This window comes from Nyctibius grandis, chromosome 15 (genome assembly GCF_013368605.1).
Source record: "Nyctibius grandis isolate bNycGra1 chromosome 15, bNycGra1.pri, whole genome shotgun sequence".
Taxonomy (NCBI): Eukaryota; Metazoa; Chordata; class Aves; order Nyctibiiformes; family Nyctibiidae; genus Nyctibius; species Nyctibius grandis.
This window is the reverse complement of record NC_090672.1, coordinates 12,760,930-12,775,461: the sequence shown is the minus strand read 5'-3', so window position 1 is coordinate 12,775,461 and position 14,532 is coordinate 12,760,930. Positions and strand designations below refer to the sequence as shown.

Genomic DNA, 14,532 nt, shown 5'->3' with positions numbered 1-14,532 from the left:
TGGGATTGTATTTCCATCAGGACAGACTGTTGCCTTCTGAAATCCACGGCCTGCCCGGTGCGGGGGAATGTTGCCAGAGCTGCTGGTGTTCAGGCTTGGCAGAAATCAGCAGGATTCATGCCTGGATGGAGAGAGGTGTTTGGTTAAAAGAAAAAAGGTTCTTTTTCAGCAGGGCTTGACAGGGCCGAAGGCTGTTGCCTCTCGGGCAGGCGGCCCCAGGCAGGTGAAGGCAGCAGGACGGTTCCGATGTTGACAGGCCCGTGGTGGGTCTGCAGCAGGTCTGTGTCACCCCAGCTGCCACGAGATGAGATGTCTTTGCAGGTATTTAATCAACCGTGTGCTAGTCCAAATGCTGACATGCTGCAGGCTGCGTTTTTATATTTATTTTTTTATTCATAGTGCAAAAACGATAATTCTTAGTTTGCCTTTGGACCCAGGTTAGGCAGCTTTCAGCCCCTTTATTTTCTTTCAGAAAATTCAGTAGAAGGCTTTGGAGCATATTTCAGAATGTGTTTTAGTAAGTGGTATGAGCCACAGGGTAACAAGGGTGCTCTGCCACACTCCCTGTTGGTAATATGTTGCTCTTGGTACTTGAGGAAAAACTTTGCTTTTGAAGATGTTATTCTGAAAAGTTTGTGTTCTGTAATAAATCTGGGTTTATTGGAGTATTTAATTTTATTGCCATTGTTACAAGGTATCAGCCTCAAGTGTAGGCAAAGCCTATTGTAAATACAGAGTGAGGATGGTACTCAAAAGGATGGTTTTCATGGCAACACTTCTTCCATCTCTTCATCCGGAGAGATGACTGAGTTGAACGCTACTGTACAAAGTCTTACAGCGCTCTTGAACAAATCATTTAAGAAACTCAAACATTTTGTCGTTCTCAAGTAGTTTGCCAAGGTTTCAGGAGCCCAATCACGACACGCCTGTGTCATTTCTGTCGTTTTGTGATGAGGACATATTGTCTTTGAGCACGTTAACTGTGGGGGTCCTGTCTCAGCAGCTCTTGCCAGTGCAAGAGATTTCGACAGCACGTATCCTGCCTGCCTTGATGTTTACCATTCTCTCTCTCTCCCTTTTCTTCCTGAAAGTGTGAAAAGTGAAATATACTTATTTTTTTTCCCCCCAACCTAAAATGATGTGAATGTTCACAGGTATACGTGGATGCCAAAGCATCTTGTTTTCTGAAGTCTGATATTGCGTATCCCAATGTCATATAACTTATATTCCAAAGGAGAGATAATGATGGAACCCATCCAGAGGGAAAACCTGGCATGCTTTGAAGTAAACCTTCCCCTGTAATAAGAGTGATTCATGGGATTTTGCAAAATTTCTGACAAGGACGTTGATGGTTACACCTAGCACGAGCTCTTCAGCGACCCTGACATTTTGCAGTCCTCCCGTTTCACAATAGACTGCCGTGATTTAGGTCTGTGTAAAGGCGTCTGTCGGGGAGTTGATGGAAGAAGCAATTGAGAGTCCAGAGATGTTAAATTGCAGCGAGCAGCTGAGACAGCCTGCCCTTTCTGCCTTGTCTTCCCCTCCCTCAAAAAGAGTTTTTACAAATGAGGGCTGCTTTGTCCTTCCTGACAAGGGCTCTTGCTGGTTGTCAAAGCATAATGGGAAAGACCTCGGGAGAAGTGATCCCAAGACACAGCAATATTCCTCACGGGGAAAAATACTTTCTGGAGCTTTGCAACATTCTGGTTATGTAGATGCGTGCCCAAACAGGAATTAAAAGAAGCTTTGGTTTATAGCCACAGGATGGATTTGAGAGTGCACATTGTGTGAGGGAAATGTACTCACTCCAAAATATTTGATCTGAAAAATTACATTAAGGAAATTTGTGTGGTGGAACTCTACACAAATAACAAAAGTAAAGTGACCTCTACTTCTTTGAGAGGAACAGGTGATTTGTTTTTCTTTTAAAAAAAAAGTATAACTGATTATTTCAAATAAATCTTTATAACCATGTGAAGAAGCAAAGAGGAGATTGCTGTATGTCCCTCTTGTGACTTTCTAGTACATGCTGTTAATTATTTTAATGGAGTGCTGTGGTGCAGCTCTCCTAACCGGGGTGGGAGGTTGGGACCTCTGGGTTTTAGGGCACGGACATGGGATTAGTCTCATGTCTTTAACTGATGGTCGGCTGATTCCCTGTCCCTGTGATCAGAGGATATTCAAATGCTGTCTGAGAGTTAAGGGTCACTCTTCTGTTGCCTTTGGAAGCTTAAACTTTGAGTCTCAAAGATGATTAAGATCAACTGTCACTGAGTAATACTGTGTTAAAAATCCCTTGTTGGATCACTCAGCTTGTCATGGGAGCATTACAAACTGTCCTCCAGTTTCTGGGATGAGAGTTTTAGTCCCATCTAGGATCAGCCAATACATTGTGTTTATTTTCATCTGCCCATTTATAGTGCTGGCAGCTCCAACTTTAATTGATTCCTCTGTGCAGCACAGAGAACAGCCCCGCTGCCAGTTCCCTTCTGATAGCCGCTCTCTAGCTCCAGTTGAAGCTCTGAAAGCTCTGCCAGGGTTTAGTGCAGTTATGGAAATGTGTTGCCCGTCATTCTTGGGCTCTTCCCCGTGCTCTCTGCCCTCCCCATTAACACCTAATGCACACGTTTTCAAAGTGCTGAGCAGCATTAATCTTCACAATGCTGGAGCTGGTACAAAATCAGTATCTTCCTGACTATATATGAGGGCAGAAAGAAAATGAACTCGCCTGATGCCATGTAAGATATAAGAACGGCCTCCTATTAATTTCTGCTTCTTGACTGTGGTCCCTCGTAGGTAACTGTATTTTCTATGAATCTTGCAGTCAGTCTTAGAAAGGACAATCATATTGTGGAAAAATACCAAATGTATTTTAAAGTCCACAACAAAACCTATACTATACTGATGAGTAGTTATTTTAAGTCTTTAAATACAAAAAATAAGCAGCATACCTTGTTCCCCAAGAGCGGAGATTATTCAAGTCCCAAGGAGTTTCCAAGACTGGGCTGCTAGCAGCAGCTTTGCAGTTCAGCCTGTCACTCCTGCTTAATGCCATCAGCAAGGTGTGTATCAGCTCACAATCTGCATTTAATAAAGAGAATTTAGGATGAACGGTGTGCGGAACCGTCCATCCCATGTAAAGATTGGAAGACTACCGTGAAACACCTTGTTTCTGTTTTCACTGAAAACTTGCTTGAAAGTGGCCATCAAATGGGTCAGCAGTTGGCTTGCTGGGCAATCTCGGCAAGGATCACTTTGGTTTCTAATTAATAACATTCTGACTTAATGAATCGCTGCTATCTTGCTGCAGAGGGTGTTCTGCAATGCAAATATTGATGTGAAATCCTCGCAAGAGCAGTTGTGTGGCCTTGTGTTCCCTCTGCTTGCTCGGGGGGATCAGTTAACAAACGCTGTTTCAGAGACTTATATTTTTTCCTCTGATATCAAGACAGACCAGAATTCTTTATAAGATGTTAATTTCTAGCTGGTTTAGAAACTGTGTTTATACGAGGGAATATGCTTCATCTGAACCTGCATGGAAATAATGCTGCTGCACATATCAGAAGAAGTTGCCGTAGAGAAAGCGCTGGCTTCGTGTAGTTTGTCTTGATACTTTTAATATTTGAAAACATGTTACAGACGGGAAGCTGGGGTGTGTGTTAGGCTTAAATCTGTAGGATGTCTCACCGGGTTGGGTGCATGTTTCTGAAACTTCCCCATCCTGTCACTGATACTTTCTCAAGGGGAAAAAAGCTGTGCTTGGGAGTGCCAGGCTGTGTTGGTGTATTGGAGTGTCTGGGTGTTAATAAGAGCCCAGGACCAAGAAGACAGTCCAGGACTGAGTCTGTTGGTCTTGGTTCATCGGGTGGATTTTGTTGTTTTTTGGTTTTTTTTTTCTCCTTTTTTTCTTGTTTTTGTGAGAAGCGAATAAGCATTAGAAAGCGTCTTTAGGAAATGTTGGTCCTGTAGTTTCTTTGGACCTCACGTCGTATTACAAATGAACAAAGACAGTACGAGATCTTGGTTCAGCTCCTGGATGAAATAAATCTGAGTGACTTTTTTCAGTCTACAAAAGCAAGATCTGGGACCCTGGACAAGAAGATTCCTTGTGGAGCATTGCTGTTCCACTGTCACCGCATGTGCTTTGGTCAGGCTGTTGTCTCTGGTGTGTTGGTGCTTAGAACAATAAATGTTAAGCGCAGAGGAGACCGTTGGTTTGTCTGCTCTGACCTTCTGCGTATGTCAGGCTAAAGAATTTCACCAGGTTACTCCTCAGCAGAGCCAAATAACTCGTGCTCCTCTGACGTGTGGGTGCCTGGAACCTTTGAAAGATGGAGATTGAATTGCTTCCCTTTCTTTTAGTGGTCGAGTGCTCTTCTTTCTTTCTCCACTTGGGTAAAGTATTTGTCGGCACCAAGATTTATCTTTCTTGTAGGTGTTTGTCCACAATGTTGTTCCTTGGTAGGGTAGATAGAACGACCTCCTTAAATTTCTCACTTGACGTCCATTCACTATCTTTTTTTCTTTTAGGCTTTTTCTGCACTTTCTATATCTTGTGTACCCTGGTTTTAAGCAGTTTAGGTGAATGCCAAAATGTGAATACTGGGCAAAACATTCTAGTATCAGTCTTGGTGGTGTAAGGCAAAATCACCCCTGCCCACTGCTTGCCATCTTGTGCAAGACGAGCTGCTGTGCTGCTGTCTGCAGCAGGCATGGGTGTGCTCTGAGCTTGACTCAAAAGGTGGTCCAGCTGGAGGAGGTGACTCTTACTGGGTTGCGTTTCTCCGAGGACAGGCAGTACTTTGCTCTGACGTACGGGCATTACTGTCGGACAATTTTTAACACAAGGACCGTGTTTTCTAACAGTTCTGAGCTTTCTGTTTGAAAAATAATAGTTGTTTCTGGAATATGATCACTCAAAAGTTCTTACACGGGGACGTTACGGATCCTGAGCATACTGTTTGTAATATAAATTGTATTTATTATTAAATATTTCAGCAAGAAGTGAATAATGGATAAAACGAAGCAGGGTGGCACTTTTGAAGAAAAAGGGTTTTCCTTTGCGTCTCAGAAATCAACATCATCTCTGTGATATATTCCCAGATGTTTGCCTTTAGCTCAGTTATCTGTAAACAATTCCTTGTTTATCGTCCTTCATCTGGCAATTCATCTCACAAGCAAATTCAAGTGTAATAGGTTTTGGGTAAGGAAAGTACGTCTAGCAACAGTAATTCTTGATTAAGAATTAAGGGTCTGGAAATACTGTCTCTTGTGAGCCTTGGTTGAGGCTTCGAGCTGTGCATGTGTGTGTATCTCAAAAAAAACATGGTTTTTTAATAGGAAACCTACTTTTTTTTTTTTTCCCCACAACTTGTAGGATTCCTGGAAGACTGAACGACAGGAGAACTCCCCTGGGAGAGCTGAATTGGATCTTCACCGCTATCACAGACACCATTGCATGGAATGTCTTGCCTAGAGGTAAGACCTGGGCGGGTGAATCAAGTTTTCATCAGAAGGGAGCATTGCTTATTCAGAGTAGAAGGATGAAGGGTAAGATAAAAAGGAGAAAATTAAAGCCTGATATTGAAAAAACAGATCAGACTGGATCTGAAGGCTACTTAAATTTTTTAAATTCGCTCTCTTCACCAGAAGCATTTCAGCAACCTGATCATTAGAAACCAGAAAGGTTTTTTCCTTGTGCTAACCTGATTGCTTTAGGTTGAATAATTTTCTCTCTTACTGTATTTGTAAAGAGCAATCTGTTTCCTTCCAGCCTTTGTTAGTATCATAAATAAAGGGTTTTTCCTCTTTGCTGGTAAGACAGTCTGTCTTTCCCATGAGTAACTTCACCCATTTCTTTACCACTGTTCTGCTCTGAGTTAGTTCTGGAGCATGGGTGGCCCAACCTGTAAACCTTTTTCCAACTGTGCTCTCTCTAATGCTCCGTACAACATAAATTCTTCTTTGCCTCTATAGAAGATGGTGCATTTGCTGTCTTTAGGATTCATTTTGGCTTCTCATAAGCACGTCAAACTGCCAGTTAACGAAAAGGCAAAAACCAACCTGAGGTAGAAAGTTAATGGAGAGTAACTGCGATGCTTTCAGGGAACTCGGAGGGCAGATTTCCATTTAATAGTTGTCATATCATGTCACTGCAAAACTGTCGTAGATTCCTTATTAGTGGAATAAAATCTTAACGTATTTTTATGTTTTAAATGCTTTTTACGTATTACCTGAGGAACCTGAGTTACAGAGATATACATCTAGTAATTCACGCAATCTCTTGGCAGATCTTTTCCAGAAGCTCTTCAGGCAAGACCTGCTTGTGGCCAGTTTATTTCGTAACTTTCTCTTGGCAGAAAGAATTATGAGGTCTTACAACTGCACCCCTGTCAGCAGCCCTCGCCTACCTCCGACGTACATGCACGCGATGTGGTAAGTCACAGGTTACCCTCGCTGCGAAGGCTGTGTGCTGATGCCTTGAGGAGATTTCAGGCGCTGTAGCCATGAAAGATTGTTACGAGTTAAATCTACACGGTGCTTTAGTGATAAAGTCAGTGGATCAAAAATGAAACAGCATGTGGCAGCGTAATACCCAACGCCAAATGTATTTCTTCTCCGTGCATACGTAATTGCAATGTAATTCTGTAGTACAGAAGCTTCAGTTCAGCCATGTAATCTCTTCAAATAGAAAAGAAATTGGGCATCTGCTACCTGTATTCTCACCAAGTAAAGGGTGAAAGGGTGGGGATTGTGAAGGGTGGGGAGAGCTGAGGGCCTGAGGGACAGATTCTCAACTTGCATTGTTGAAGTAGTGTCCTGCTTTCACTGGGATTTGGGTTTAGATTGTGGCCAGCCGTGGTGACCAGGGCCATGAGCAGCTACACCCAGGGCAGCTGCTCAGGCTGGCCCACGGGTGTGTTCTGTGGCATTAACAATCAAGTTCACTATAAAAGGGAGGGCTTGTGGGGAGAGGGGGGCTGGTTTTGCTCTCCTCTCTTCTAGCCCCCCCTTTTCTCATTGCCAACGATTGGTATTCGTGGACAACCTGCTCCAACCCTGTAGCTAAGTATAATTTTGTGTGTTCTTTATTATCATTTATATTGGTTTCTTTATTTTATTAAATCTGTTGAATTTTAACCCACAAGTCTCCCTCCTTTTCCCACTTCCCTTCCTCGGTTGGGGAAGGGACACTGGGTGAGAGAAAAACTGTTATTGTTTAGCTCTGGGTGCAGGCTGAATGAAGACAAGTAGAAGAAACTTTTTGCTGCAGAGTTCATCTACTTTTACTGTTGCTTTTAGGATGATGATGGAAATGGAGGTGACACAGTTATCGAGAAGCTCTTAAATGGGGTTTTGACTATCAAATGTCCATGAATAATAATAATAAAAAATAATAACAGTAATAACAAAAATACTTGCTTTCCTTTTTTTTATTCAGTATGATTAAGAATAGAACAGTACAAAATTTGGCTAAGTACAAACTGATACAGTCAAGCTAACGTAGGTCCTGTAGGAGGGAATGATAGCTGGGTAACGTGCTAAAAGGCTAATAAACTGGCAGGTAAACCTGGCTGAGTGGGCTTAATTTATCAAAGGGATTTTGAAAATGCAGGCAAGTTTCCTCCATAAAATTGTAGAGGAAAAACAAACATAGAGGAGGTATGAAGTGATGATGATCAGTGTAAAACTGATGGCAGCATCACTGAGGTTGGCTTACATGGCATGGTTTGAGAAACGGAGGCAAGAGCAGAGAGCCCCGAGGGCGGCTGCAGGTCAGGCAGTCGTGGAGGAGGCGTTTGCTGGTAACACAAAGTTGATGTAATTATTGAAAAGCACGGAGGCAATAGGGACTGGGTGGAATTATCAGCAGCTGGGCAGCCTCACCCAGTGTGTGTTTGTACATGGCAAACAATGGTCTTAAGTGCTTTGGATTAGCAACTTTTGAGGAAGATTGTTTTGGTCGTTCGTAAACGTGGTGAGTTGTTTTATCAGTGTGTCGTGTGAGGGACTGGGACATTTGTAAGTGAAGAGTAGAAAAAACCAGCAGAGTTCCCATGGTGGCTTTCAGATGATGTTGCAGCTACTTGTGGCAGAGCTTGAGACACAGAACTGTGTGTTTCCAGTTGCAGTAGGGTGGAACAGGTTTTTGCAGAAATTTTGGAATTAAACCAGTAAATTTCTTGAGTTATTTATAGCTTGCTCATTGCTAGCATATTAAAAACCTGAATTTCTTGTTCCTTATGGGAATGTAATTCATTCTTATTGCCAGCTATTGAAGGCCTCTTTCCTATGGGAGTGTGACTTGACTTGGAGTTGGTGTTGCTATCCACACGCTGAACCACAGGAATGAAACTCAGAAAACCTGGATCCCATTCTGTATCTCTCAGATCTGTGGGAACTAGATTATCTTTCAAGTCCCTTCCAACCCAAACCATTCCATGATTCTGGGTGGTAGGATGATGGATTCTAGAAACACATTCTTTTCTTTGCCTGCATTGTAGCTCTGCTGCTGTAAATAGCTTTGTAAAGCCCTTCAGACCATACCACAGGGTAATGACATTGCTGCTGCTTTTTAGGATTTACCAGAAGAAATTCCTTAAGAAAAGTCACAAGCAGGGCTTTTTATCCTTGTGAATCCCAAACATGAGCCAAGTAGACAGCGAGTGAGCAGAGAATCTGTTGACACACTTTATGCAGCGTCCTCCAAAAACGAGCGCTTTGAAGCAAATCTGGCAAAGGGGAAAATTCCACTTTTGTCAGAGGTGGCTCAGATATTGTTATGAACTTTTAGTAAGGACAGATTTAGAAACTAATTTAGGGCTCGCTTAAATATTTTCTAAAAATAATCATCTGCACTTACCTATCACCTTCCATTCAACAATTTTCCAATGGATCCCTGATCTGAAACCTCCAAACCCATTTTACTGCTCAGATAAACTAGGTAATGTGACTGGAGGGCAGGAGAGTTGGCCAAAGGAGTGTTGGAAAGAACAGAAACTTCAAACAACGTGGTTTGATGATCGTGGTGAATCTACATCTGCGTTGTTATATGGTTTTGGTGATTGCTGGTTTAGTGAGACTTTTCACAGATTTTTCATACCCAGCGTGTCAGACGATGTCTTGGGGAGTGTGTCCTGGCTGCTGTGCCATCAGCAATGGTTTGATCTGCAGGTGGTGGGCAAGAGCCTCCGGGCTTCTCTCCTACGGTGTTATAAATGTGTAATGAATGCAAATAGCAGCTCTGGGATGTATCAGCCAGGGCTCCTCGAGGATCTGACTGCAGACTTTAGGGGACTTCCCCACCCCTCCTCCTCCTCCTCTCTCCTGTGCTTTTTGAGCTGTTTATTTGGGTTGGTTGTCTTAGGGCCTTGCACCTTTAGCTGTTCCCGTGTCACCCTGACCCTGTGTGCACCAGATGTGTGTTCCTGACTCGGGTCTTGGTTTATTGCTTGCGGCCTGACTGGTGCTGTGATGTGTTACCTTCTCCAGTACACATACGTGTATATTCTCCTCTCTTGCATTGTCCTCGGGGTGCTGATCAGGCTTCCTGGGTTTGACTCATGTTCCTTATGCTTGACTTAAGCATCAGTTTGCCTCATGAATAATTACGACAGCCCCATTAAATCTGAACCATTTGCTCTTTATCTTTTTTGCTTACCTTTGTCTGTTCTTGTTTGGTAATTTCCCCTAAGTCACTCTCAGATGTCTCGTGATTCGAGGGTCTGGCAGGGTTGTGACAGAAGCACTGAGGTTGCTGGAGGTATGAGATTCTGTTCCTTTTGGTTTACTCCTTTTGAAAACAACTTTTAAAAATTTTGACCTATTAAATTGTTGTTCTAGTCAGTTTGTTTGGAGGACCACTGTTACCTGTTCTGTTAATTATCCTTTTTACCTCAACAGCTGAGGAAAAGTGAAAAGTTATTTTTGAGGGAAAAGCTCATTTTTTGACCCACAAGCTGTCAGTCTGTTCATTTCACCCAGAAGGGCACCGTGTTCAGGCACCGGGAGAGCTGCTCTCTGTGACCCTGCCCTGTTTGGTAGGCTCTGGCACATTCCATTCCTTCACGTCTGTCTTACTTTTATTGGCTTTTTTTACCTGCTTGGGCACAAACCCTTCCAGGCACAGGCTGTTTGTGTGCGTATGGTGCCTCGCACTGTAGGCTCTTGGCTGCTGTAGGCACTCCTGTAATACAATATTAATATTAATATATATTGATTGACTGGCTGTGCTATTCGACTTCCAGAGTCGTTTCGTCTATTGTGCAGTAAGAATAGGAGGCCTGATGCTCTATCAGCATCTTGATCTCTGCTGTGATGGATTATGGTTTATACATTACGGCTCTTGGCAGCAAGTTATATTCATGGCCTTTGAAAAGACCTAATAATGTGTTTGGAAATATTTCCTAACATAGGTCATATATTAAAAACGAAATACCTTAATTATGCTTTGGAAGAGCTATGATTTGTCCAGAATAGAAATATTGCAATAGTGTGTACACCGACCGTGAAATTCCTGTTGAAAGAAAGTCATAATATACTGCAAATAAAATAAGCTTGAAATTCTAGCTGAAAAGAAAACCATAATATAGCAACCCAATTACAGGTAAGAGAGGAGCTGGAGTGTGAGCACTGGGGGAGTGTTGCAGAATGGATGCAGGTCTGCTCACCGGTTTCTCAAAGGAATGAGTCTCATTTAGCTACACAGAAAAGTCTTAGTGTCTCAGCAAGAAGAAAGTGATTGTTTGAAAGGGTATTTGGGACTGTCTGACACTGAAAGGATTAGATAAATTCAGATTACACTGTTGATTTAACCAGATTTTTTTTATGTCTATGTGTTAATCGTAACAGCTCCAAGACCTGTTAACAGACTACACATGGTTTAATGGAGAGAAATGTAGGACAGAAATAGCAAAGCATGTGCTTTAAGTGGTGGCTAGAGCAGGGGAATGCATTGGTAGAAGAAAGAAGGATTTAATAGTTTTTTAAAAATATTTGTTGCTATGAATATTTGTTACAACAGCTGTGTCTGAGCAGCTCCCAGCTGTGTCCCCTAAAGCAGGCTTAGGGAGTTCAGCAGGGGAATTCAGGCTGAAATCTGAAAATTCAGCCAAACAGGGTATGCTGGTGAATTGTACTTGCAGAAAAAAACAAACATGAAAAATTCTGTCCAATATACTTGATAAAGTCTGAAATATTTAACAGTTCCACAAGTACAGTTCAAACCAAGCAGATACCGTGGAGCCTGAGCCCCAGGACTACAGGTGGCTTCAACTTCTCTCCAGTAGCTCCTCAGCGTGACTGTCCCAGTAAGAAACACTCATTTTCACTAATACTGTGCGTGGTGCAATATAATACAGACTATTCCCAGAAGAAGGGAGAATGTTAAAAGACATCAATACTGTTATAAAAAATGTGATGTGAGAATTAAAAGCATTAGACATTGACTCAGCCTGGAAAATTTGAGTGTAAGAAAATCTGCCTTCGTGATCTGCCAGCTAATATGGTACGTGTGGGTGAAGGAAGACTGACACCCATCTCTGAGCGTGTTCCCTTTGTGCTGGTGAAGCATTGCTGTGGGCTTCCAGTCCTGAACATTTCATGGATTTGCACGATAAAACAGTTGTTGAGCAAAGCTGGAACTTGGTTTTCTATTCTTTGCTTGAAAGTCCAAACTCTGCAGCACCTCCGGGAAACAAAGTAAAAGCAGCTGGATGAGTTCATTTTGAATTATGAAAAGTTTAAACAGTCCTACTGTAATGAAACTGGTATTGGACTGAGGGGGGAAGATGGATGGGGTCTGGGGGCGTGTGAGTAGGGACCTGGTGCTGAAGGGCTGAGAAAAATTGAAACTAAAATATAAAGACAAATCTATGAGTGTTTGTTTCACAGAGAAGAGAGCTAATGATGGAACTGAGGAGAGCTCTTTCCCTGTTCAGCTTTTATTGTAGGCTCATAGAGGAGCAGTGCCTTTTCCATACGTTCTGAAATGCTGTGTCCTTGCCCAGGCTGATGGTTTGTACCTCGTTGAACTGATTGATCAGAGATGCAGGGTGGTGTTGGCTTGTTTTCTTTGCAGCCTGTTTCTGTTGGCGTGCTGCATTGCTTTGCTTGTTTTGGGTAAACAAAAGCACTCTCTTGTCTGTTTTTTAACTGAGTCAATCTTCCAACTAAGGAGAGGGTTTAATATGCATTTATTCCAAAATATATATAGGAGATGCACGAGACTATGTTTTCCCAGCAGTTGAACCTAAGGAGTCCCCCATCCTAACACAGCTGAAGGTCTGTGAGTCTGACCGCTTGCTTTGGTGAGATTGTGTCACGACGTAGCGTGGAGCACTGTAAAAGGCTTCTGCCTTTTTTGAGATGTGATACTATTAAAGTTGCCAGGTGTCGGCCAAGCAGAAGGGTAGGTGTAGCCATGCTGTGTGGCTGATCGCATAAAAAAAGCCTTTTGAACTTGTGGTTTGAGGGTTGGTGGTCCGGCTGAGGGATAACTCCAGCTTCACCTCCTGTGGTGCCTCCTTCCAGCTTCTCTCCAGTTACTGCCTCCGACACGCTGGGTTTGGGCCACGTAGAACTGGCCTCCTCCTCGTGGGTGGTGTGTGATGGAAAGGCTCCAGATGTGGTCAAAGGCAGTCGCTGTGTGGGATTGCTTGGTTTTATTGCCCTTGGGGGAGACGTAACAGGAATGTGTGTAAAACCTTCCGTTAAGTGTATGGTACCTTCAGACTTAACCGGGGTGTACAAAGGGGAGATGTCTTCTTGTGCAAGTGCTCTATCAAGTTGTTGTACATACAGAGCGATTAGGACAACATGGTATAAAAACCTCATTAACACATTCTTTAGTAGCATAACATACTGGAGGTGAAACGCTGCAATATTTCAGTACGTTACTGCCCAGTGGATGCACCAGTGTCGTCTTGTCGCAGCGAGGGCTCTGGGGCTGTTGGAAGAGCGCAACAAGGAAGGAGGAAGGAGCAATGCTGAGGTATTACCCAGCTCTTTTTGTACCTAATGGGGTGAAAACAAATCTTCCAAAGCGCTTTGCAAAGAGCAATCTCTGCAAAGGAGGAAGGGAGGTAGTGATCTCGTGGGCTGGCTTTCATAAATCATTTCTAGGACGCCCCGCCACCCATCCTTGTTCCCTGCTGCTCCCTAATTTATCTCTTGTTTGTGTGCTAAAGCGTAATATCAGTTCAGCGAGCGTATCTCCAACGGGCCCACCGTTCCCGCTCCCTTTGGCATATTAAAGCAGTCAATCACTGCTCCTCCTCCCCACCACCAGCAGCCATTATTTTCACCATGACTGTAACAAGTAGTTTTCCCCTTCTGTTTCTCTTCACGTGCTCTGTGGCGTTAGTCCTTCACCATTCATTTGTGGCTTGTTTTGAATCTTTTAATTATTGTAATGCCTGTTCAATGCCATCGTCTATTTTACCAGTGCAGTGAGGTAGCTGCGTGGCAGCTCATGCGGGAGTCAACCTAAAGTCTTGCAAGCGGAGTTGTTTTAGTTGTTAAAAATAGTGAAGTTTTGCTTGGGGCACAGCTGCTGTTTGCTCACGGGCTCGTGGGGTGGGGAGGTTCTCGGCTTCCTGTGGAGCCAGAGCAGCAGCAGTGTGCTGGGCTGGTTTGGAAAGGCTGGAGAATCGTTTTCAGTATTTGGATTGATCGTAGTCTTACACAGCTGATGTTAACCAGCTCTCTCTAGACTGATGAGCAGCAGCGTTAAGGTTTTACGGTGGTGGTTACTCTTTCAAAGACTGTGTAACGTTGGCTGCGTTGGTTCTTAATGGCCTGTTTTTAGAAGCGTAAAAAGAGATTTTGTTTTAATCCACTAAAATGTCTTTTTACATTTTTCTTCTTTCTGATAACACGTAAAACCTTTGAGATGTGACCTTGCAGGGCTGCTTTGGACGTTTTTATAGCAGCATTAGTGCTCCTTACCTAAAATGCCTTTGAGGAGCTCAGCATCTCAGCTCTGTGCCGCTGCAGTGCAATGACCTGTGCAGAAGCCTTTCGTAGGCAGCCCAAATAAGACTGGTTGTCTCTGATCTCTAACCCGTTTTGCTCCCATGTAGTAACACTTCTCTCAAAGGCACTATGTATTGACATCTTCTAATGTTTGAGAGAATTTCTTTAGGAAGTATTGCCCATTCCTCCAAGAAAACTGAAAGTCAGAAATATTCATTCTTTGCTTGAAGTAAAATTATCTTTATATTTGTGCTAATTGACTTTGCCTCTGCCTCAACCAGGAATAAATATCTCTCTCATCAGCTCTGTGTAAACATTTTGTCTCCAGCATGGGTCTTTATTGAGCATATGGGAAGCATTTGTTGCCTGTGCTTTGATTATCTCTTGATTACCTCTTAATTATATTGGCAGCATATTGTCCAGTGGAAGGTGACTGCTGTGAAGCAGAGAAACAAGGTCTGGGGCAACTGAAACAAGCTGCATCTCTTGAATCCATAGAAAAAATACAACAGCCTTGTAGTTTATTTTTCTGTCTAATTGGAGACTGGTTTTGGTTGA

The 14,532-nt window shown here is 43.0% G+C and overlaps 1 protein-coding gene across 3 annotated transcripts in view; it reads left to right on the top strand.

Annotated features, from left to right (window-relative positions):
• Positions 1–14,532, top strand: part of RPTOR (regulatory associated protein of MTOR complex 1) — a 132,069-nt gene that overhangs the window by 52,513 nt on the left and 65,024 nt on the right. For all 3 annotated transcript variants that reach the window (XM_068413583.1, XM_068413582.1, XM_068413581.1), the window contains exons 8-9: positions 5,378–5,478; positions 6,291–6,435. In XM_068413583.1, coding sequence (XP_068269684.1) covers positions 5,378–5,478; positions 6,291–6,435 — 246 coding nt within the window. The remainder of the gene's footprint in view (positions 1–5,377; positions 5,479–6,290; positions 6,436–14,532) is intronic.